At 37.1% G+C, this 26,621-nt stretch overlaps 1 protein-coding gene across 2 annotated transcripts; it reads right to left on the bottom strand.

Annotated features, from left to right (window-relative positions):
* Positions 1 to 21,662: 21,662 nt before the first annotated feature.
* LOC126380980 (uncharacterized) lies at positions 21,663 to 22,812 on the bottom strand. Of its 2 annotated transcripts, XM_050030555.1 has the most exons (3): positions 22,640 to 22,812; positions 22,385 to 22,474; positions 21,663 to 22,107 (listed from the first exon to the last, which is right to left on the bottom strand). In XM_050030555.1, coding segments are annotated over exons 1-3 (522 nt in total). In that variant the 5' UTR covers positions 22,642 to 22,812; the 3' UTR covers positions 21,663 to 21,677. The 2 variants fall into 2 exon arrangements, with proteins under 2 accessions (XP_049886512.1, XP_049886511.1); XM_050030554.1 differs by lacking the exon at positions 22,640 to 22,812 and having other exon boundaries at positions 22,385 to 22,544.
* Positions 22,813 to 26,621: the final 3,809 nt, after the last annotated feature.

The following is a 26,621-nucleotide window of genomic DNA, read 5'->3' as shown; positions in this document are numbered from 1 at the left end:
CCCCCTAGTGAGTTACAGACATGACACCTGTCTAATAACATGAACTCATCAAACACAAACCCGTTATTGAAAACCGCATCAAAATCGGATTATTAGTTTAGAAGATAATTAATAACATTTCTTTGCACAAACGCACACACAAACATCTCTCACCCTAAACGCATATACCTGCTCCGTTCCGTCGTGGGTAAAAAGTAAAATGTATAAATATTTTAGCTTAGAAGGTAAATATGAATGGGTGCGGAAAAATTTAGGTTTAGCTGTTACATCATATAACAATAGTGTGCATCGCACTACAAAATTTTAACCAATAGATGTAAATAAAGAAAATGAACACATTATAAAAGAAAACATCCTCAGCTCACAAGTTAAAAGAAAAAAATCCAAAGCAAAGTACCTAATAGGAGACCAAGTTCGTATTAGCAAGTACAAAAGTGAGTTTAATAAAGGGTACACCCCGAACTGGTCTACAGAAATTTTTAAAATTGTAAAAGTTAACGATACTAATCCTATAACCTATCATTTACAAGACAAAAGTAAAGAAAATATTCTAGGTTCATTTTACGAATATGAATTACAAAAAATAAAGTTTCTAGATGTGTATCTGATTGAAAAGGTCATTAAAAGAAAAGGTAATGAACTTTTTGTAAAATGGTTGGGATTAAATAAAAATGAAAATAGCTGGATTAGCATTAATGACTTAAAATAGGAAGTATAAAACAAAGATAACCGTTAATTTGTTTCATTAAATTTCTATCAATGAAAGGAAGTGGTCTTCTAAATAACATAATCAATAATTTGCCAGTCGAGTTACATTTACCAGGTTATCAATTCTGCGGTCCAGGAATAAAACTCAAGAAAAGATTATTGAGAGGCGATAGAGGAATAAATAAATTGGATGAAGCTTGTATGCACCACGACATAGCTTACACTAACAAAAATTTAGATACTAGACATAAAGCAGATTTTGATTTAATGAACATTGCGAGTCGAAGATTGAGATCGAAAGATGCAGGAAAGGGCGAGAAAATGGCTTCTTGGTTAGTAAAAAATGCTATGAAGGCTAAATTAAAAGCCGGTGCTGGCGTTAGAGCATTTAAACATGGTGTTAGTAAAATACGTTCACACTTAAAGAAACTAAAATGTAAAGACAATAAAACTGCAATCAAAATTGCTTACTTAGCAGCAAAAAAGATATTCAACAAGAAAAAAGGAATACGTTTACCGCGTTTAATTCCCATTCCAAAAAAGACTGGTGGAATATTGCCACTGATACCTATATTTGCCGGATTATCAGCACTTGGGACTCTAGATGGTGGTGCGGCTGGTATTGCTAAAGCAGTAAACGATTACAAATCAGCACAACAAAATCTTAAAGAATCTGAACGACACAATAAAATGATGGAATCTATTGCTATTGGAAAAGGGCTTTATGTAAAACCCTACAAGAACGGGAGCGGATTATATCTAAACAATCCAAAAAACTAAAAAAGCGGCTACCCAGACGAGCTCTAACCAATACAGACATATTAGAAAATACTCAAAACTTGCCTTACTTTCGTGGTGTTTTTATGAGAGATAATCTACCGAGAAAGCCGAGAAAAATTGAATGCGCAGTTTTGAACCTAGATAGTTTTAAAAATTCTGGAACTCATTGGGTAGCTTACGCTAAAGTAAATGATTACTGTGAATATTTTGATAGTTTCGGTAATCTGAAACCTCCTTTAGAGCTAATTCAGTATTTGAAAAACATTTTGATTAATTATAATTACTGTCAATTTCAGACATTTGGTACCGCAAATTGTGGTCATTTATGTATTAAATTTTTAAGACAGTTTTGGAAAGAATATAAAATAAAATGATGCATAACACGTGATAGTATTAATTTCAACAATGGCTTTCACTCTGTCTATAACTGGATACGAGTCTACGTTGACTACATTTTATTCACCGGCTTTGGATTTAAAAGGAGAATATGAGTGTGCACTGTTATACTTTTCTACATTTAATTCAATACCTAACATCGATTCAGAAAATAATATTTTTTTTTACGGAGAAAATGAAATTCTTGAACTACCAGAGGGTTCGTATGAACTCCAAGATATATTTGATTATTTAAAAAATAACGTAAATGATTGTGTACTAAGATTATCATCTAATAATAACACACTGAAAACTAAACTATATAGTTCAAAAGATATTCACGTTGAAAAAGAAAACTCGTTTAGTGATCTACTTGGTTTTAGTAAAAAAAGATTAAAAGCGGAAATCTTACACGAGTCACACTTTCCTGTTAATATTATAGCTACAACCATTGTACGAATAGAGTGTGATATTGTTAGTGGTTCCTTCGTAAACGGAGTACCCAGTCATATAATTTATGAATTTGTGCCTAATGTACCACCAGGCTATCGGATTATAGAAATACCTAAAAATTTAATTTATTTTCCAGTTAATCAAAATTCCGTTAGCCAAATAAATATAAGACTGCTCGACGCAAAAAACAATTTAGTTAATTTACGCGGTGAGGAAATACAGTTGTATTTACATCTCAGGAAAAAAATGTTAGTTTACAATAAAACCACGACAACAATTCAAAACACTGTTAGTTTACAAAGCGCTTCACGAAAAATAACACATACAAAACCACTGAAAAAAATATCTAAAGAAAATAAACAGTTTCTTAAATTAATTGGTTTACTAAAATGAATATTTTAAATGTGGTAGAGTCACCAGTGTCTGATAACAGCATCGAAAGTTTCGAATTTCATTCCTACAAACCATATGTAACAAGTTTCAACAAGAACGATGAAATCCGTATCCCTATTAATCAACAAGATTTGTATGTGTTGCCTTCTGCGAGTACTCTATTCATAGAGGGTAAAGTAAATGTATACAAAAATGATAATAAAGCACCAGTTACGGACATACATGACGGCGCATCCATCAAATCAGTATCGCGCGCCGATCCGACCGACGATTGTTGGAACGATTTGGGACAGATCCAACTTTGTCTGTTTCCGATTTAATTGTAACGATTTGTCAGACCCAACTTTGTCTGTTTCCGATTTAATTGTAACGATTTGTCAGACCCAACTTTATCTGTTTCCGATTTAATGTCAGTTCGACATTGACGTAACACGGAGCACTGGAGTGGCGGCCATTTTTAGGACATTCAAGTGACAACCGTCAACCGTTGCGCACGCGCTCCACGTGCTCAGTGGAACGTCGTTATTCTTTTGGTAATATAGTGATCTAATAATTAACCTTCGGACATTTTATTTGACGATAAATCTCCTCGCCCGTCTACTCACGCACCATAACACGATGGAAGAAGCACCAGGTGGATCTCAAACCTCTTCATCAGAAGTGGGATTCGAAGGGCCTAATCCTGAGGAGATGGACACAATCAGATCTCGGCGTAGTGAAACGAATGGCGGAGGCAACCTGCTGTCTAACATGGAGGCGTTATTAACCCGACTACTCGCCGCTTCGCAGCCTGCTCCAGTGAGTCACAGTGCTACACAACTCATCAAATTTGACCCGAGTGACCCCGAATCAGACATTGAAGGTTGGTGCAACATGACAGAGATTATAGTGAACAGTCGCAAACTAGAAGGGCCTGATTTATTACTTGCTCCTACACATGCCCTCAAAGGACGTGCAGCCACATGCCTTACTAGGCTCCAACCATCCCAAATTACCTGGCCTCAAATAAAGGAGCTACTGCTTGCAAAATTCGGAACGCCAATGCTTATGCAAGATTATTTCGATAAAATTTTAAAGTTCCAAATCGGGCACAAAGAAACAGCAAGTGAGGCAGCCTTGCGCCTATGGAATTATATAGAGCGCATACCTAAAGTCGAAATGGGAGAAGATGTAATCACCGGCTTCGTCATATCGGTATTATCTCAACGTGACTCCTTAATACGTAGAGAATTAAACTCGCAAACAATCACTACGAGATCACAGCTTTGCAGAATACTAAACGGGGTGTCGCTCAAGAGACGCAATGAAGACGCAGAGACGGAAAACCCGGAAGTGGAACACAAAAGACCTAGAGTAACTGACTTACGTTTCGCGGGCATCTGCCATTACTGTAGAGCTCGGGGACACAGAGCGGAAGAGTGTCGTAAGCGTCAAGGCGACTTGTTGAAATCCAAACTTGTCGAACGAGAGAAGGGCGTCACCTGCTTCGCCTGCGGTAAACCGGGACACCTCAGCACGACTTGCCCATACAAAAAAGGGTGAGAGAGAACCACCAGCTAGAAAGGAGGTCCACGTCTGCGAACGGCGCGTGGCCAGAGGTACTTTGTCGACGTCAAATGGTGAGCCCGTTTCATTTCTTTTTGATAGCGGATCCGCTTGCTCCTTGATAAAAAATAGTCTAGTGGAAAAGCTCTCCGGCACTGAACATAATGAAGTAGTGTTTTTATCAGGTATAGGGGGTGAAGACATTGAATGCAACGTCCAAATTCTTAGTGAAGTTTTTATTCAGGGCCTTAAGCTGCCAATTTCATTTCATGTCGTGCCAGATACCGCAATCACCGAGGCTGTCATCATAGGTAGAGACGTGCTAGAACAAGGGATCCATGTAGCGATCAGTAGCGACGGCATATCGTTCTCAAGGCATCAGATTGTTAACACTTGTGAGGTAGTTAGCGAATTTAACCTAGACAATATCGACACAGATTTGCAAGGAACCGACAAAGACGCGTTGGTAGCTGTATTAAGAAAGTATAGCAATTTTTTTTATCGATGGCGTGCCGACTCGTAGAGTACATACTGGCGAAATCAAAATTGATCTCATAGATCCCCATAAAACCGTACAGCGACGCCCGTACAGGCTGTCACCGGCCGAAAAGGACATAGTTAGGGAGAAAGTGCAATCGCTCTTAGACGCGGGTGTTATACGTGAGAGCACGTCGCCGTTTGCGAGTCCGATTTTGTTAGTAAAAAAAAAGGACGGCACCGACAGAATGTGCGTCGACTTCAGGGAGTTAAATTCCAATACTCGTCCCGAGCATTACCCCCTTCCCAGGATCGACGAACAAATAGACAGGTTAAATGGTGCGCATTTCTTCTCCTCACTGGACATGGCTTCCGGTTACCATCAGATTCGTGTAGAGCCTAGCTCAGTTGAACGTACTGCCTTCGTAACACCGGAAGGCCAGTATGAGTACTTAGCCATGCCTTTTGGGCTAAGAAATGCTGCATCAGTCTACCAGCGTTGTATTAATAAGGCGTTGAAAACCTTAAAAGACGATGTTGCACTTGCGTATATGGATGATGTCCTTTGTTTCTCTAGTGATGTAGTTGAGGGTCAGAGGCGCCTTGACGTTGTACTGGCGGCGTTGTCTGAAGCTGGTTTCTCCTTCAACGTACGCAAGTGCAAGTTCATGAAAACTGAAGTTGAATATTTAGGGTACGTTGTACGTGATGGTGAAGTACGTCCCAATCCGCGAAAAATTCAAGCTTTAGTAGAAGCTCCCACTCCGTCGACCGCCACACAAGTGAGGCAGTTTTTGGGACTTGCTTCGTATTTTCGTAGATTTATACCAAATTTTAGTACTATAGCCGGCCCTTTATACGCTCTCACCAAGTTAAAAGGACCTATCACTTGGAGCGAACAGCACGCTGAAATACATAGAAAAATCGTACAAATACTCACGTCCGAGCCGGTCTTAACGATTTTTAATCCTGATTTGGAAGTGGAACTTCATACGGATGCGAGTTCGGAAGGATATGGGGCTATCCTTATACAAAAAGAAAATAATCTGCCACGTGTTGCAGCTTACTTTAGCCGCCGCACCACCGGAGCTGAATCCAGATACCACTCGTATGAGTTGGAAACTCTTGCGGTGGTGCGTGCAGTTGAAAATTTCCGGCACTATCTCTACGGTAGACACTTCACAGTCTTCACTGACTGCAATTCTCTTCGTGCTTCCAAAGCTAAGACTGATTTGTCCCCGCGAGTTCACCGGTGGTGGGCATACCTTCAGGCCTACGACTTTGATGTAGTTTATAAAGAGGGTCGTTGTATGGAGCACGCCGATTATCTTTCCAGAAACCCCCCACCGAACCCACCATCTCTTTCGGTAGAAGACACATTGTCTATCTCTCACAAAACGGTAAATTTTGTTGAATTACATGAAGGGTGGCTACAAGTTGAACAAAAACGTGATTCTGAAATACAGGACCTTATCGATAAGCACCAAAAGAACGAAATCCCAGACATTGTCGCTCACACATACGACGTACGGGAGGGCATCCTTTATAGGAAAGTAGAGCGTAATAAGACTACCTTCTGGTTACCCATTGTGCCACGGTCACTCATTTGGACGCTTATTAACCATGTGCATGTTGAAATTAATCACCTGGGTCACGAAAAGACAGTGGACAAAATATACGAACAGTACTGGTTCCCTCAGATGTCCAAGCAAGTCCGCAAGTTTGTGGACTCTTGTATCATCTGTAAGGCGTCCAAAGGCGTTTCCGGTGCCCAACAAGTCCGTTTGCACCCAATACCTAAAGTAGCTACACCCTGGCATACAATTCATATAGACCTGTCAGGAAAACTTAGCGGGAAAAGTGATAAAAAGGAATACGTTTCCGTTATTATAGATTCCTTCACCAAGTACGTCTTACTCGAATACACCCAATCTTTGGACGCTACCTGTGCAGTCAGGGCTCTTAAAAAGGCGGTATCGTTATTTGGCGCACCCAAAAGAGTCATAGCCGACCAAGGCAGGTGCTATATTAGTTCTCTATTTAAGGAGTTCTGTCGCGAATATAACATTGAACTACACTTGATCGCTACAGGCTCATCTCGAGCCAACGGTCAGGTCGAGAGGGTTATGCGTACTCTCAAAAGCCTGTTAACGATCGTCGAGAATGATCCAAACAAAATCTGGCGTGACGAACTAGACAGTGTCCAGCTGGCCCTAAATAGTACTACCTCAAGAGTCACAGGGTACACCCCGACTGAACTCATGTTCGGAATCAAAGCGCAATCTTTAGGTTTAGCCAAAATTTCCCCTCTAAGAGGTTTTGATACTCCTCCGCGGTCCGATTTAGAAACTGTTCGAAGCCAAGCATCTCAAAGTATTAATAAAGCTGCATCGGCTGAAGTGCAACGCTTTAATCGTGGCAGAGCACTCGTTAAACCTTACTCTCAGGGAGATTACGTCTTTGTCAAATGTAGTGAGAGAAACCAGACAAAGCTGTCTAGAAAGTTTAGGGGACCATTTCAAATCATGAAAACTTTAGATAATGACAGGTACGAACTTAAGGCTATAAACGGTACAAATCGTATTTACAAGTATTCTCACGAAAATTTGCGTCCAGTGCCTAAGGGTTTTCAGGAAAATGTAGAAACAGCGAATGTAATGGAATATGAAGAGGCCGTAACGGCAAGTGAGGGTGAGTTATCTGACGACGACAATGATGTACCCAGTCAGTGTACTGAAACCGCTGGCTCAGACACTCTTACCGCAACGAACAGTGATACTTTAACCGCCTCCTCTGATACATTAACGGCCTCTGAAGACGATGAGTCGCATGTCGTTCTTGTCCATCAAGCAGACATTCATGTAGACGATAGTAAGTAAATTGCATTAAAATAACAAGCGAAGTCTAGTACCCCGGTCAGGCCAATAAGATCCAAAAGCCCACTCCAGTTGTTTGTTCTTTCTATTTCAGGTGCATTCCCTGGTGGAAAGAGCCCAGTACGCTCGCGCCAGGTTGAATTTGTTGTGTTTCCCTAGTGGAAAGAGCCTCGCACGCTCGCGCTAGGCTGAACTTTTTGTGTAATCCCTAGTGGAAAGAGCCCCGCACGCTCGCGCTAGGCTGAACTTGTAGTTTAATCCCTAGTGGAAAGAGCCGTGTACGCTCGCGCTAGGCTGAACTTGTCATGTGTTCCTTGGTGCAAAGAGCCCCGCACGCTCGCGCCAAGCCGAACTTATTGTGGTTGCGTATGCCCTGATGGAAAGAGCCTCGCACGCTCGCATCAGGCTGTTTATTTTTGTATTACGTGTCCTTGTACAGGGAGCCTTGTACGCTTGTACCTTGTGTGTATGTGAAATATTTGGTTGAAAGAGTAACGTAAGCTCGAGCCGGAGCAAATTGATGATAAAAGAAACTAGTCAAACGCACGACCAAAGGGTAGTTAAGTCAGGAATGGTCGAGCGAACCTTACTCAGTATGTTTATTCTATGTTACAGATGGACTGTAAAAGGAGTGAACGCACGAGGACGTGCGATAGTCAGGGTTGGCCGTGACGGCGCATCCATCAAATCAGTATCGCGCGCCGATCCGACCGACGATTGTTGGAACGATTTGGGACAGATCCAACTTTGTCTGTTTCCGATTTAATTGTAACGATTTGTCAGACCCAACTTTGTCTGTTTCCGATTTAATTGTAACGATTTGTCAGACCCAACTTTATCTGTTTCCGATTTAATGTCAGTTCGACATTGACGTAACACGGAGCACTGGAGTGGCGGCCATTTTTAGGACATTCAAGTGACAACCGTCAACCGTTGCGCACGCGCTCCACGTGCTCAGTGGAACGTCGTTATTCTTTTGGTAATATAGTGATCTAATAATTAACCTTCGGACATTTTATTTGACGATAAATCTCCTCGCCCGTCTACTCACGCACCATAACACGATGGAAGAAGCACCAGGTGGATCTCAAACCTCTTCATACATTTTATCAATAATGCTATCTTATTTTTGTTCCAAGATATTCGTTAGGAATTAAATGGTGTAGAAATTGATAAAATTAAAAATGCAGGTATAACAACAACTATAAAATCATATTTGTCTATGAATGAAAATGAATCTAAAACAGCAAGAATATGGGGTTGGTCGATTAATGGTTCCATGAATTCCAACAGTGGAATATTTTCAGTGTCTATACCTTTAAATAAAATACTAGGTTTTGCAGAGGATTATAAAAAAAACATAATAAACTGTAAACACGAGTTGGTTTTGTTGAGAAGTAACACTAACTTAAATGCTTTACGGCTGAACAGTGGCGAAGTAGTAGATGATATTGTTATAACTAAAATAGTTTGGCGTGTACCTCATATCAAAGTTTCTGATCGCGAGAGAGTTAATCTACTAAAACATTTAGAAAAAGACTGTTCTCTAACTTTAGCCTTCAGAAACTGGGATGTTTATGAGTATCCTTTGCTTCCTAAAACGCAAAAGCATACTTGGTCAATCAAAACGTCTTCTCAAATAGAAAAACCACGCTTTATAATAATTGGATTACAAACGAATAGGAAACAAAATGTAAAGAGTTCTATGTCAGAATTCGATCATTGTAATGTAACTAGTGTTAAAGTGTTTTTGAATCAAATATATTATCCATAATATGAAAATTTGAATGTAAGTTTTTCGGATAATAGAATATCTTTATTATATGAGTTATATACAAGATTCCAACAGTCGTATTATGGACGACGTGCTGAGCCGTTGTTGAGTTTGAAAGAATTTAAAGATATTGCACCACTGTTTGTCATTGACTGCTGTCGCCAACAAGAAACTTTAAAAGGATCAGTCGATGTCAGAGTTGAATTAGAAGCTGACCAAGATATACCCGATCAGACTGCAGCTTATTGTTTAATATTAAACGATTGTATTTTTGAGTACAAACCTTTAAGCAGCATAGTAAAGAAAATATCATGAACTCAAACATCATATTTGTTGATCTTCAAGGATTTAAAGATATTAACTTCACTTCTTCACTTTATTGTGAAGGAGTGTGCGATAGCGACGGAGGAGTCTACTCAATTTTTTTTAGTGAAACCACCCTTTGCATATTCTACTTTATCCACTGAAGAAAAAAAACAAGTGAGGTGGTTAGAAAGGTATCGAGGACTATTTTGGAGTGAAGGTTTCGTAGACTATCGTGAATTTTTACGTTTAATACCAGTTTACTTTAAAAATAAAAACATATTTGTTAAAGGTAGAGAAAAAATTGAGTGGCTTAAAAACTTGTGTGTAGATTGTAATATTGTTGACATAGGAGAGGAAGGTTGTCCAAGCTTAGTTAAATTGCATGAAAAATATTGTATTATTAAAAACTTAAGATGTGTTCATCATTTGAAACAGTGTGCACTTCAGAACGTTATATGTTTAAAAAAATGGTATATAGACAATAATGTGTACCTTTTCAAACATTTTTATAATAATAAAGATAAATGTGACTGATTTGATTTGTTTTATTTTATTTTTTGATGTTAAGGAAGGCATGAAATTAAACATCTATTAATTAAATTTTCATTCACTATTTATTTCACATTAACGATAATGTTGTCTACTTTCATAACAATAAATTAACATTTTTTTGTGAATACTTATTACAAAAATACAAAATATTCCTTTAAAAGTTGTAAAATATATCATCACTACTTAACTTTTTTGATATTTTGTTAACTATGTTTTCGGTTTGGTCGAAAATGTCATCAACAGCGTCTTTAACAACATACTGCGCATTTAACACAACACTGTCACTATCTGCTGTCTGGGGTGATGACGATGCTTCTTCGATCAAGTCCTGGATGGTTATTTTGATAAGACGAATTCCCTTTCTTGGCTCCTTTCTAATTACGAAAGATTGAAGAGGTTTCGTTTTATTTGACTTTCTTTTAATTTTGAGACTACTGTTTGTACCAGGGTTTTCGCCTGTTCTTGAAGATTTCATGATAAATTACAATTAGTGTTGGCAACATCGTCGATAATCGATAGTTGGCGCAAAATAACAAGGTGTCAAGCCAGAAAATATCCCCACCTTCTCATCCGTCAAAGTTGTTTACGACGTATGATAAAAAGGGGCGAAGGCGGTAAAACGGGTTCAGTTATTCATTTGAATTATCACGTGCTCAGAGCAGTGACTGTGTGATTACTTGTGCTAAGTACTTTGTGTAACGGAAATTATTGTTGTGCCCATTTGAACTATAGTTTTTCTCCACATCAGAAGTGGGATCATAAAATATGGGAAAACGCAAGCATAGAAAATCGAATAAAATAAAAGGCGCCATTCACGTCCAAGGTCGACGTCATCCTCTAGTAGTGCAAGGACGCCATAACCATCGCCAAGGAAAAAGAGTAAGGCATCCCAGAATGCTGAAACCGTGAGTACGAGTACCTTGCATAATATGATTCCGGAATTTGATCCTCTGACGGACAATGTTCATGCATGGTTAAATGTGATTGAATCCTACGCAGTAAAATTTCCATGGACGGATAATAGAATTCGTTACCAAGCGTTGAATAAGCTAAAGGGCTCTGCGAAAACATGGTAAGAATCTTTATTACGCAATAGCTACATGTGGACTAGCTGGGTATGGAAAGACTGGAGGGATAAGATTTCTTCTACGTTCCAGGTCAAACCAGGCAATATGTTTGAGTTTGAGACTAAGCCGACTGAGAATCAATCTCTCTATGAATTCTTTTTCGAACAAAAGTAAAAAATTTACAGGTTACATCTTAATTTCTCGGAATCTGATATTGTCTCTATTGTATTAGGGAACTTAGGCGATGTAAATTTAAATGCTTTCGTTGAAGCTAGTACTTTCCAAACGTGTGACAGTTTAGCGGGATTTTTACATAGCCGTTTTCACAAAACAAAAACATCGAAACAGATTTCGAATAACTCTCGAGACCCAAACGTAAGGCAATCCGTCCAGGCACAGGTAACAGTGATTCAGCCTACTACAGGAAATGCTGATCGCGACCGTGATGCTATAGCTGGTACGTCTAATAATAAAGCGATCTCTGGTCAAAACTTGAAACCCTGGTTAAATATCTAAGATTTGGTACTTGTAATAATTGTAAGTCGATCAAATGACGGCCGGAGTAAAACTTGTTGCCTACAAATAAGGGGCCTTATAAGGGTATACAAGTCCTGGGCCTTGACATATACTTGTGAACATACTGAGAAACGCTACACAGGAACAGTTGTCGTGGAAAACATGAAGCCGTGGTTTCGATTAGACAACTGGAGTCAATTGTAAGCTCATGTTGGCAATTAAAGGTGATTGTTTACTAATAATATTATTCATCTATATATTTATCATAAAAACACCACCGCCGTTAGCCGTAAAAACACCTCCACCAACCCGCAGTGGAGCAGCGTGGTGGAGTATGCTCCATACCCCCTCCGGTTGATTGAGGGGAGGCCTGTGCCCAGCAGTGGGACGTATATAGGCTGTTTATGTATGTATGTATGTATATTTATCATGTACGTTCACGCACGCACGCACACCTTCTCTCGCTCTCTCTATCTCACACATACAAACACACGCACACGTACACATACACACACGTACACACACACACATGTTGCAATACAAACTCATGTTTACTAAACTCGAGATTGGTACAGGTTTACCTAAGTCTAAAGGTAAATTGCCTAAACCAATCAATCAGAATGTTGCCTAAGTCTAAAGGAATAAGACTGATTTGGTAGTGCATGAGTAGAGAATTGTAAATGTCACACTCACACAAACACCAACACTTCACTCATGATTACCAAAAAAAAAAAATTGGTACGGGTTTACCTAAGTCTAAAGGTAAATTGCCTAAACCAATCAATCAGAATGTTGCCTAAGTCTAAAGGAACAAGTCTGATTTGGTGGTATATGAGTGGAGAATTGTAATATCTACTCACACAAACACCAACACTTCACTCATGGTTACCAAACCAACATAAATGGTGCGGGTTTACCTAAGTCTAAAGGTAAATTGCCTAAACCAATCATTTAGAATGTTACCTATGCCAAAAGGAACAGAAAAGAGTGAAGGAAATGTAAAGACGCTTAAGACGTAAAGGGAAGTAGATCAGATATAATATTATATATGATCGGAAAATTATGTCACGATTGGCCGAACGGAATGGCATTTAATTAATTTTTGAATGATCTTATGTTACAGTTATTTGAGCAGCGCCTGAGGGCATGCGCTTTGCAGAATGGCCGTGTTGGCAACATCGTCGATAATCGATAGTTGGCGCAAAATAACAAGGTGTCAAGCCAGAAAATATCCCCACCTTCTCATCCGTCAAAGTTGTTTACGACGTATGATAAAAAGGGGCGAAGGCGGTAAAACGGGTTCAGTTATTCATTTGAATTATCACGTGCTCAGAGCAGTGACTGTGTGATTACTTGTGCTAAGTACTTTGTGTAACGGAAATTATTGTTGTGCCCATTTGAACTATAGTTTTTCTCCACATTAGTAAATTTCGCAATCATAGGTTATCTGAAACAAAATAAATAATATATTAATACTTAGATATTTGAGAGTTAGAAAACACATTAATATTAAACTTAAAACTCACTGGCACTTATTTTAAATCAAGCAATCAAAATTGATGACCCGTTGTAGACTAAGAGGCGCTAATTACTCACTAAATAAAAACTAGTAATGCTTACCTGAGTACGACTGGTGATGAGACTGCACTATATTGTCTAAACTTTCATTTCCTGCCGCCACTTCAGAACCCATTTGGTACATAAGTTGAAGTGCCTTGTAGTGTGTAGTAGTGGCTCTAGAATTCAGTTTCACGCTTACTTCACTATCTGTCTCTTCCGTATGCAAATTTTCGAGTTTGATTATATATATAGGAATATCGGGACTCATATTTATGATAAACGAGGCTTCTGCCGAAGATAGTTGTAGCTGCTGTCTCGACATGATCAAAATTGATAATCAGGGAGGATATATGTGTTTAGGTAACTCAGAACTGTTTGCTATGAAAGTAGACAACAGAATGAATTATTTCTTCAAAATAAATTAAAACTGCTGAGTCTAAAGATAAAGGCAGTTGTATGAACTGTTGAGCTTGCAAATTCCAACCTAAGCTAGTGAATAGGAAATAGTATAACTTATTCATTCTGTCATATAGGGTTTGCCTTATAGCTCATGTTACAAATATGAGTTAGTTGGACTGCCACGTGATCTACCTGCAGTATTTTTTAAGAACATGTCTCTACTTGTTTAAAGCAGGCGTAAGCAGTTATGTTATCAAGGAATGACTTTTGTTAAAAAATAATATCTATAACCCATCAAATCCAAGAAATATCACGTGAAATTGCAATGCCAGCTATAAATCTTGTATGAATATTATATTTTTGTGTTATAAACTTGTATGAATGTCAAAAGATATTTCGAGAATTTGATGGTCTTCAGTTTAAGTTTTGCTTTCAGAAAAATAAAAACAAACATTAATTTTAATACTTTATTACAGTAAAAACATAAACATAAAATTCTGGGTATAGACCTCCCCTCAATCAACCGGAGGGGAATGGAGCATATACTCCACTGCAATTTGTGCAAGCGTTTTGCTAGTAGCCCTCAACGGCTTAACGTGCCTTCCGAAGCACTGCAACATATATTGGTTCTTAATACTAATTAAAAGCTAAATAAATTTAATCTGTTGATATATAAAACTCAAAATATTTTTTATGACCCCACGACAGAGTTGAAATCTGATCTCGTAATATAACACGTTTATCGTCATTTGACGATAGTGCTACCTTATTAACAGATTGTGTAAAAATTTCGTGTCTAAGAGATTTAAATATAATATTCTTTTTTCGGATCACATCATTTTCCATCAAAACTTTGTTATAATCCTTAAAATGCATCTTTTTAATCACAGACTTTTTTGTTCCCTTAGCCTTTTTTAATTCTATTTCTTCGGTCTTGATAGAATACAGTTTAGATCTTAAGCCTACAAATTCAACAATAAGTTTGCCGCCTAACTCGTCTTTAAACAAGCCAGGTATCTTTTTATTACGACAAATAATCTCATATACATTGTTTTCATCATAATTACTCGTATCGAAATACGATTCAAAGCTCAGTTTTAGGTCTTTGTATATATCTTTGGTTTTTATATAATACAAGAAACTGTCAGTATCTGTATAACAAATATTAATATCAGGTCCGTAAACTGGTTTCATTACAGAATAGTGAAAATCGTACATATGGCTTTTAGAAATCTCTAAAACCGTAAAACCTATATAAATAGGTTTATCTAAAGTTATTGTTTCTGGTTTCATCTGAATTGCAATAAAATTATCTGTAAAAATAGTTGAACTATTATAGTTGGGCCTTGATATTAAATGCTCCGCCGTTAATTGCTTCTTGGTCTTATTTCTTGAATCCGACCACTGATTTACTAATTTTACATTTAACCTTTTCTCAGTGTCCTCTAAAGTTTTACCAAAAATGCTATTATTTAGTAATTTGAAGAAGTCCTGTTCAAATTGAGATTTTGCTTTTTTACGCAACTCTGTATTCAAATCGATATACTGTTTTAAGAACGGACTTTGTTGAAATTTGATAGCTCTATGAATTGTCTTTAATTTTAAACCATGTTTTAAGCATGTTTTTAGATGCAAATAGTGAATAACGTACCTAAATTTGTCGTATAAATTAGGAATTAATTTCGAAGTTTTTGATCCGGGGGGTTTAAATTTTTGAGGACAAAATGGAAGGTCGTTGTGTAAGTCATGCAGATGATCAGGATATTCTAAGTCTACTTCAAAGATATAACCGTAACTCGAATTATCTGGAATGTTAAGTATATCAAGAGAATCGATTTCGGTTTTGGAAATTAATTCGAAATTTGAGTGTGGCAAAAAACCACACATTGCGAATCCATATAGATTGTTACAATCTATGTATAATAAATAGCTCTCTGCAATTTTAGAATCATAATCTGACAGGTGCCTATTATTAGCTTTCGCGTACCTAGTAGAACACAAACAAACTCCTCCGCGAATACCTTTTTGAATCATACGAATTATTTCTAAATCTTCTATAAGTTGTAATTTAACTTCAGTCTTCAGTAACATAGCATCAAAACTTAAACTTGGAGCAGTCATATAAAACGCTGGATCTAACCTATAGTTATTTTTGCACGTTGCGTGAAAGTTTTCGAAAATATCGGCTAATAACAGTACATCAGTTTTTAGATATATGTCGGTATATTCACCTAGATTTTTCAAATTAAATGTTTGCCAAACACTTAATGCGTGATTATAATCAGACTTAGAAACGACTTCGTCGCTTATACTGCTATAGAAGCACTCTCTCGGTGGTAACTTATCTTCCGCGTAAGATTCCCAGTTAGTCATGTATTCATAAGGATAAACACCTTTACGTCGTAATAAATTAAATTGTCGATTTTCAGGATAAAAGTGTGCCAAGTGTGTAAAACCGTCTTTATTTATATTTTCTGCTAATTTCTCTAAACTGGTGCCCAAAAATTTGAAAGAATCCACAAAACGGACAGGTACACTTGCTGACCTTGGTGATTTATTGTAAAGAATTTAGTAAAAGAAATATAATTCTCTTTGGTTTTGGCTATCACTTTAATGTCACCAGCAATGTCTGCTAATTCACGTATAAACAGATGACTGTCATAGCCTGATAAATTATGAAAAAAATGGGGATGAATTTCGGCAAACGAAAACGAATATTACAGTAAGAATGTGCAGCACCGCGATAGCGACCTGTTAAATGACAGTGGTCCCTAACTTTGTCTTCAAATAACAGTTTGTTACACAAGTAGCAATAATGGGACTTAGAAAAACTTTGCTTTTCTTCATCGGTCAAGGGCAGCATTTTAACAGGATTGTTAAGAATATCATAAATTTTTAATACATCTCTTCTAAGGTATTCGAGAAATTTGTCGACGCAATCCTTACCGCGATAGGGAAATCGGCAGAAACTGAATACATTTGGATCAAAGATGTTCATTCTCTGGATAAAATAATTTAGGAGTAAAATTTTTTTTTTGTTAATTTTCAGTACTTTTGTTATTATAATTATTTTTTTTAAATGCTGTGTTTGGCTTATAATTTTGTAAAATTCGAAACTTTAAAATTGTATTATCAAAATGCTAGGGGATTAAAAACAAAAACTAATAACTTTTTTAGACAAATTTGTTGTAACAGTTACGATATAGTGGTTATAGTGGAGTCTTGGTTTAACTCAAACTTATTTTCGGAAGAGCTTTTTGATGAAAGATATGTAGTTTTCAGACGGGACCGAGAGAGTACAGGTTTTCACAATCACAAAATGGACGGTGGTGGAGTAATAGTTGCGGTAAATAAAAAGATTAAAGCGAAACGAATGTCAGCCTGGGAAAGTAAATGTGAGGATTTGTGGTTAACAATTGAAGTGGCTGGTCCAACGCGTCATATAGCTTTATGTGCTGTGTATTTACCCTCTCCCTTAAGTCGCAGGGTACTTGATCACTTCATAGACAACTGTAATTCCATTTCTGAGCATAATTTGCAGACGTGTATTATCGGTGATTTTAATCTTAGAAATATAGATTGGACTCTAGTACGTGAGGAGTCTAAAGGATACGTGGCTCCTGGTTTGGGAAAAATGCTGGTTGAATTCGTGAATTTGCATAAGTTTTCACAACTTAATAATATAGCCAATAATAATAAGGTTATCCTAGACTTAATTTTAACGAATATTCCAGGTTGTACAGTTTCTAAGTCAACTAATATTATTAGCAAAGTCGACATTCAGCACCCTCCTTTAGAAGTAGCATTTTCTTTATGTGCTGACAAAAAACTTCCCTACAATACACAATGTAAGAGACTAAATTTTTACAAGGTTGACTATGTGGCTTTATGTAATCATTTGGCTGAGATGGACTGGGATGAATTATTTTTTGGTGTAACTGATGTGAATGAAATGGTCTGTATATTTTATGATGTTTTAAGGGAAGCTATTAATACATTTGTGCCTTTGACTTTACCAAGAAAAAAGAATAAATATCCTGCATGGTTTGATCGTAATCTTATTAGAAGCCTTAATGAAAAAAATAAGCTAAGATGGCGATTTAAAATATATGGTAATTCTCGTGATGAGATTGAATTGGAAATGGTAAGTAAGCGTTGCGAAGCCATGGCTCTCAGTAAGTATAATCTTTATATTAAAACATTGGAGAAAGATCTTATAAATAACCCTAAGCTTTTCTGGACTTTTGTGAAAAGCAAGCGTGGAGGTTCCAGTTCATATCCCATTTCTATGAGTGATGGCAGTATTTCAACCTCAAACGGTACGGCGGTTTGTAACCTATTCGCGAAAACCTTTTCACTTGCCTATAGTGACCATAACATAATTGATAGTGTGCGGTGTTTTCAGCAACCTTCACTTCACAATATAGGCAATAATGGTCAGTCATTTATCGCACCTCTCATAACTAGGGCTGAACTATTGAAAACACTAAAAGGACTTGATCGATCAAAGGGCGCGGGACCGGACGGTATTCCGCCTCATTTTATTGCAAATTGTGCGTCAGGATTGGTGACTCCACTGTATCTAATATACAATACTTCATTGCAGGTCGGGGTTTTCCCTGATAAATGGAAAGTAGCTAAGGTAGTCCCAGTCTATAAAAGTGATGATGATTCTCTAGTCACTAATTACCGACCTATATCGATTTTGTCAACGTTTGCCAAGATCTTTGAAGCCATATTGTGTCCCCTAATTCAAGGGCATCTTAGGATATTTATTAAAGACAATCAGCATGGTTTCGTTGAATCCAGATCGACGTGCACAAATTTAGTGACCTTTACAGAAAGTCTAGCAGACTCCTTTGACAGAAAACTTCAAACCGATGTTATTTATACAGATTTTAGCAAGGCCTTTGATAGGGTTCCACACAAGATTCTTTTTAAAAAACTAGCTGCTTATGGTTTTACCGGTACTTTTTTGGCATGGTTGGAGTCCTACCTGGAGGGTCGCAAATTTTATGTTGTGGTCAATGGTTTTCAATCAGACTGTTACTGCGTTACTTCGGGAGTACCTCAAGGTTCTCACCTAGGCCCAATTCTCTTTAATTTCTTCGTGAATGATATTGTAGATTGTTTCCATTTTTCTTCTGTTTTTATGTATGCAAACGATTTGAAGTTTTCAAGAATTATAAAATCAGTTCATGATTCAAAACTTTTACAAAAGGATTTAGACTATCTTATTAATTGGTGTAAGGAAAATTTAATGAATCTCAATGCACAAAAGTGTTATCACGTCAAATATACCAGAAATACTCATGTTATACCTTTCAGTTATCACATTGATACCCAAGTTATTAAAGAGCTGGAAGTTATCAAAGATTTAGGGGTCACGTTCGACAGGAAATTGACATTCTTACCACAGATTGAAAATGTAATAAAAAGGGCATCAAGGATGCTGGGGTTCGTTATTCGAAACAGTAAAGGATTCTGCATAAATACCAAAAAAATATTATATTACAGTCTTGTGCGTAGTATATTAGAATACTGCTCAACTGTCTGGCGTCCTCATTATGCAGCTCATACTTTGCGTCTGGAAAGGATACAAAAACGTTTTCTCTGGCATTTAGTACGTGTTGCTGGAAAATCAAAGCAATATTACTCCTATAACCGACGACTGCAGTTCTTTAAAGTTGTAGATTTGGAAAAGCGAAGAGACCTTCTTGATTTGCTGTTTCTACATAAAGTTTTAAATAACAAGATTGACTGCCCTGAGCTCATATGTCGTTTTAATTTTAATGCTCCATCTAGAATGCCACGTCACAAGATTAAAACTTTCCACCCACCGCTCCGTAGAACTGTACTTGGTGCCAACTCTCCGGTACCCAGGTTAAGCAGATTGTTAAATAACCACAGTGATGTAGTCGATGTACATGTCGACAGTATTCATAGACTTAGAAATTTTTTTTTTTTGTAATGTTTAATTTTTATATTATGCGAAAACAGATCTGTGTCTTTTGTCTTAGGTTAGGTTAGTCACTTTGTACCTACCTACCTACATATTAATCTTGTGTTTGTTATTTTGCATGCTGTGTTTACTTGTAATTAGTCTCTACACTTAGCTTTATATACAGTTGATGTTACCCTAAGAATACACTGTGTAAGATAGATGACTGTAAGTAAACCAATAAATAAATAAATAAATAGGATACATACTGATTTAAAGAGTTATCGTAAGAGCAAACAACATAGTAACCAAATGCGGAAGGCACATGCTTTTGTAGATTTCGTGTGCACTTGTCCTGTTCTATATTATTATTTGGCTGTAATAAAGACTCGAAATCTGCGTAAATGACAAATGGCATATCCTGCATTCTTTCAAAATGTTTGAACTGTATGATAGAGCCTTGGTCTGGTAAAATGGTTTTGACCCCACTACATACGTGTTTGTCAAGTTTATCTTGGTTGCTAAAGAAGATCATACACTCATCACAAAAAAATATTTTACCGTGATGTTTTGTTATCTGCGTTCTGAGCAATCGACTTAAATGTCTTATCAAACAATAGTGGGACTGAGTTCCGTTTTCTAGTAATAGAAGATTAACATGATATTTTCTTTTTCGTTCAGTCTTGTAGAGCGGACCAACTACTTCGGTTTTGTTTTTTAGAGTAGTTTGGAGACCGTAAATATTGACACTGATCTTAGGATTATTCTTTTGAAATATTTTTATGTCGTTTAAACCGACCGGGAAAGACATATTGCTGGTGTTAAGCACAGTATCAAAGTGAGGATAAGATGATGTTCTGTTTGCATTATTTTAACAGGAAATAGCGCTGCCATAATGCACCACAAGAAACAAAAGCTATCTCGATTTTGTATGTTAAGGCAAGCGCGTCTAAATTTAATGCTTTTAGGTAAATCAATAAATGCAGAACCTCTTAATGGATTATATTTGTTGATGTTAACTTCCAAATATAAATTCCCTACGAAAGACCACCCGCTGTCACGCTCTTGAAATTCATCAATTTTTGTAGAAATTATATGACTAATTTTAGAAAACAATTCATCGAAATCATAGTTTTTATGCAAAACTATGTTTTCTGTAGCGAAAGACTTTGTTTCGGTTGTATTGTCTTTAGGCAAAGAGAATTCTGCAAAAAAGTCAAAGTTAGTTTTGATAGTATCAAAGGCTTCGCGACGCGCATCTAACAGGGCGCGCAGGCGTCGGCGCAGTGCGCGCAGATACGCAATCGGTGGCCTGGCTCTATACTTTTCTTCATTCTCGCAATGAACCCGGTATGACGCGATACGACTGCGAAATGCGCTGGCTATCTTTTCTATACCTTCACATTCTATAATAGAGCTGTTATTTTTATGCAAAATACTTCGCAAATGAGCGGAAAAAGCTTTACTTTTTATAGATAAATCGCAAACTGAACAATAAACGGACCTGGTAACTTTAGACATCTTGAGGACAATAAGGAGCTATTACAATATAATTTTAAAGTTAAAACTAAACCAAAGAGATGTAACTAAAGAGATGTTTCTCCTTTAAAGTTCAAGATATTTGCTTGTCGAACATTCGAACGGCAGAGTCGCAGCTCAGTTAGTTTGTTAGATAGTTATGTAAATATTAGAAGAAGAAAATATAGTGTGTGTGTATTGATATATTTTCCGTCGTGGGATATCTAACTTTTATTAAGTAAATTATAATGCGCTAATAGAATTCAAAACTATTTATATTATATTTCATAGAACCCTAAAACACATATCTAGCATTAAGTCACTAAAGCAAATTAAGACAATTTTAGAAAAATAAAACATGAAAGTTTAAAATTAAAGTAGTAAGTAAGATGGCATTTAAATGTACGGGTACGTGAATAACCGTGAGAAAGCGAATTTCATTTCTTATCTGCGAAAAAAACACCTTCTTCTGTAAATTGCTTCTTACAGCATCGGACAAATTCTCGTAACGGCACCAGCTCCGGCGCGTCGTTATCTGCTTGATACTTTAAGCTTAAAGTCGCTTTCTCCCACCGGTCCTTCGGCTGTACCTTACGTATGTCTTTGATATTGTAGAGCCTTAGCTCTACAAATAAGTCGCCGGTGAGATCGGCTGTACGGCGCACAACTCCGTCGGCTACTCGCTTGGTGAAGGCCGACTTGATCTGCTCGGTAGCGTTCTTGTAGCGAGCCACGTCGTCGTCGCTGTCGCTTTCCAAGCACCAGCCAGAAGTCTTCTTTAAGGCTTTTTTTGGTGGCGAAGCAGCTCTGCTGCTCGAAGGCTTGCGCTTTGATGCCGTTGATTTCGGCTGCTTTTTCTTCTTGGAACTAAAGAAATAAAAGAAAGGTTTAAATGCTTGTCTCAAACTACAAAATGTTTTGTTTCTTACTTAAAAGCAGATAAAAATTAAATTTGCAGCTTTCGCAAAATGAGAAAAAAAATATTTCTAAGTACTTTTGAAATAATCAACAAAACGTGAATTGTGCAAACCTATACGTGTAAGTTTGGTATAGAAAATGATCCACCTTAACAAAATTATAATTCCTATAGCAATAGCCCAGAACTCTCTAACTCATATTGAAATTACTAAGATAAAATATTCACCTCACTGAAGCAGTTGTGTCGTCGTCCGAATCCAGATGTTTGATGTCCGGGTTGCTCCTTCTAGCCCGCTTCTCATACTCAGAGTCCGACCTATCAAGAGAACAAACTAGTTTTAATTTCAATATCATATTTTTTTAAACACTAAAAATGCACTGGAACACTAAAGAAAAACTGCAATTGAAATTTGAATTTTCATTAGGTCTAAGTTAAAGTAAAAATAAACTTAAAATAAGGAAGAAAGTAAAACTTACGAACATTATTTCAACGCAGTGAATCCTCGTTGTGAAGCGTGTGTGAAGTCTTTGCAGCTATGTAGGCAACGAGTTGCAAAGGGCTGAACTTTGAGGATGTCGAGCGTAGATGAGCACGCAGATAAGTACTTAGCACTCGCGAGCGATTCAATCACGTCAAAAAAATATTGTGGTCTGAGTAAGTTCAGGGTTTTTAATGATGCAAGTTGCACAACAGCCACCAGGAGTTGACAACATTTTTCTAACCTTAATTACTTACCTCTAGATAAGAGAAAAAACACTAAATTAGAATTTATGTGTTTGCATTCTTCTCTCTTCTTATCGTGTGGGTTGTGAGGTGACGTACCAACCTGCATTAATTACCTGCATTGTGTTTGCATTAATGTTGATTTTGATTTGACTTAATCATTAATAGTCGATATAGCGTGGTTTCTAGGATTTGTGCCCGGTTAATGGTAATAGGTTCGTCCTATTACATTAACCTACCCTTCGGGTTATAACTTAGGGCAGAATAGTAAGATTTAACATCAGACAAAATGCCTAGTATTTTTTATTCTCGTCAGGTATGTACGTTGTATTTAATCCTTTTAAAAGTTTAGTGTGTCTAGAGATATGTTTGTTGTTTAGGATAAAATTTATTTTTTATTTGTAACCAATAATTAAACATATCTAGCGAGAAGTGGGTATCTATAACCACCTCTGCATACCCCTTCGGGATACATACGTGATGACAATTTTATACTTATTTAAAACTAGCTTTTGCCCGCGACTTCGTCCGCGTGGCGTGTTATATAAGAGAGAGATCTTTGTGTGTGTGGGAGTGCATACTTATGCAGTTTAGATTTTTTCATAAGTACATTTTTTTTTCCCAATAACTCCCATTTTTCAAAATACAGCCAAAAATAAACTTTATATTTACTAAGGTAGATTGAATCAATTGATTGAATTGTTTTTTTTTTAATTGATTGTTCATTGAGTTTTAATTTTAATACACACTTCCTCTCTTCCCTTCAACGTTGCTGTGCCCTATAGGGTCCATGTTTTAGTTCCTGTGCCTATGTAACACCCTATTGTACTACATGGAATGCAATAAATAATTTAATTGAATTGAATTGAAAATATCTATCTTACGCGGTTTCGATTTTTTCATACAAATGTTTTTTTCCCACTAACTCCCGTTTCCGTGGGAATTTTGCAATATCCTGTTGCAACTAAGCTTTAAGTTAACTAAGGTACCTGCATGCCAAATTTCAAGCGTCTAACTTAAGCGGTTTAGATTTTTCATACAAAAAGATTTTCCCGCTAATTTCCGTTGCCGTGGGAATTCCGGGAATTCCTTTCTTAGTGCACCTCTACGGTACCTAAGCTATGTCCCTTCCAAATTTCAAATGCCTACGTTTAGCCGTTCAGGCTATGCGTTGATATATGTCAGTCACTGAGTCAGTCAGTTTCTCCTTTTATTTAGATTTGTTTTTTTCATACAAATGTTTTTTCCCGCTAACTACCGTTCCCGTGGGAATTTTGTAATATCCTGTTGCAACTAAGCTTTAAGTTTACTAAAGTACCTGCATGCCAAATTTCAAACGTCTAACTTGAGTGGTTTAGATTTTTCATACAAAAGGATTTTCCCGTTAATTCGCGTTCCCGTGGGAATTTGGGAATTCCTTTCTTAGTGCACCTCCACGGTACTTAAGGTACTTGCATGCCAAATTTCAATTGTCTAACTTGAGTGGTTTAGATTTTTCATACAAAAGGATTTTCCCGCTAACTACCGTTCCCGTGGGAATTTTGTAATATCCTGTTGCAACTAAGCTTTAAGTTTACTAAAGTACCTGCATGCCAAATTTCAAACGTCTAACTTGAGTGGTTTAGATTTTTCATACAAAAGGATTTTCCCGTTAATTCGCGTTCCCGTGGGAATTTCGGGAATTCCTTTCTTAGTGCACCTCCACGGTACCTAAGGTACCTGCATGACAAATTTCAAAGGTCTAACTTGAGTGGTTTAGATTTTTCATACAAAAGGATTTTCCCGCTAATTCCCGTTCTCGTGGGAATTTCGGGAATTCCTTTCTTAGTGCACCTCTACAGTACTTAAGGTATCTGCATGCCAAATTTCAAACGTCTAACTTGAGTGGTTTAGATTTTTCATACAAAAGGATTTTCCCGCTAATTCCCGTTCCCGTGAGAATTTTGGGAATTCCTTTCTTAGTGCACCTCTACGGTACTTCAGGTACCTGCATGCCAAATTTCAATTGTCTAACTTGAGTGGTTTAGATTTTTCATACAAAAGGATTTTCCCGCTAATTCCCGTTCCCGTGGGAATTTCGGGAATTCCTTTCTTAGTACACCTCTACGGTATCTAAGGTACCTGCATGCCAAATTTCAAACGTCTAACTTGAGTGGTTTAGATTTTTCATACAAAAGGATTTTCCCGCTAATTCCCGTTCCCGTAGGATTTTCGGGAATTCCTTTCTTAGTATACCTCTACGGTATCTAAGGTACCTGCATGCCAAATTTCAAACGTCTAACTTGAGTGGTTTAGATTTTTCATACAAAAGAATTTCCCTTCACTACTCTGCTCCTATTGATTGTAGCGTGATGAAAAGTATACTATAACCTGTCCAGGAGTGTGAAGAATAATTGTACCAAGTTTCATTAAAATCCGTCCAGTAGTTTTTGTTTCTATAAGGAACATACAGACAGACAGACAGACAGACAGACAAAAATTTTACTGATTGCATTTTTGGCATCAGTATCGACCACTTATCACCCCCTGATAGTTATTTTGAAAAAATATTTAATGTACAGAATTGACCTCTCTACAGATTTATTATAAGTATAGATGTTTGTTATTTCTGATTCTTACACAGCAAAATTTGCAAAGTGTGGAAAACAAAAATATCATTTTTCATTTGATAATTATTATTGCTAAGTAATTTGAAACGATACACTTCAATAGGACCGCATCCTTACTAATATTATAAATGCGAAAGTAACTCTGTCTGTCTGTCTGTCTGTTACGCTTTCCCGCTTAAATTCTGAAATTCGACCAGTGAGGGGGTGAAATGAGGGTTGAAAGTTTGTATGGGAGTTCGTCATTTTTGGGGATAAAACCACGAAACTTTATATTTAGGAACTTGATAAGAAATAAAAAAACAATTTGTTAAAGCGTTTTTGAAAATTCGATCTTTGAGGGGATGAAATAGGTGTTGAAATTTTTTATGAGGTTCGTCATTTTTCAAGATAAAAATATTAAATTTTGTATTTAGGCACTAAATAACAAACAAAAAATCGTTTGTTCTAGCATTTTGAAATTTTTACCAGTATGGGGGTGAAATACGGTTTGAAAGTTTGTATGGGTATTCGTAATTTTTGAAGATAAAACCATGAAACTTGGTACGTAGGTCTCTTAGGATGTGCAGAGTTTTTCAACAAACGGAATTCCCGAAATTCGAACGGAACGGAACGGATTCGGAACGGGAACTACGAAGCCAAACTTTTTGTATACAAAATCTTAACCACTGAACCTAGGCACATGATATTTAGTAGTTTTGGGTGTATCAAGTTAAAAAAAATTGGCTTTTGAAGATAAAGTTCCTTTTAACGAATACTCTGCATCGCCGCCACTGCCGTCGGTCGTCGTTCGTCGTCGCGCACATTCGAAGTGTGGCGGCAGTCAACGGCGCTGTCGTGTGGTGGGGGAGCGCACGTGGTGTATACATGGCCTGCTCGCGAGTGTCGAGCCCAAACAATCTCCACATTTTAACAAATAATAACAAAACAGCAAACGTTGTGTACAAAAAAGTTTTAAATTAGGTCATCTATACTTATAATAAATCTGTAGAGAGGTCAATTCTGTACATTAAATATTTTTTCAAAATAACTATCAGGGGGTGATAAGTGATCGATACTGATGCCAAAAATGCAATCAGTAAAATTTTTGTCTGTCTGTCTGTCTGTCTGTCTGTCTGTCTGTCTGTCTGTCT

This window comes from Pectinophora gossypiella, unplaced genomic scaffold, assembly GCF_024362695.1.
Source record: "Pectinophora gossypiella unplaced genomic scaffold, ilPecGoss1.1 Pgos_33, whole genome shotgun sequence".
Lineage (NCBI taxonomy): Eukaryota > Metazoa > Arthropoda > Insecta > Lepidoptera > Gelechiidae > Pectinophora > Pectinophora gossypiella.
The sequence above is the reverse complement of the archived record's forward strand: the minus strand, read 5'-3'. Positions and strand labels throughout refer to the sequence as shown.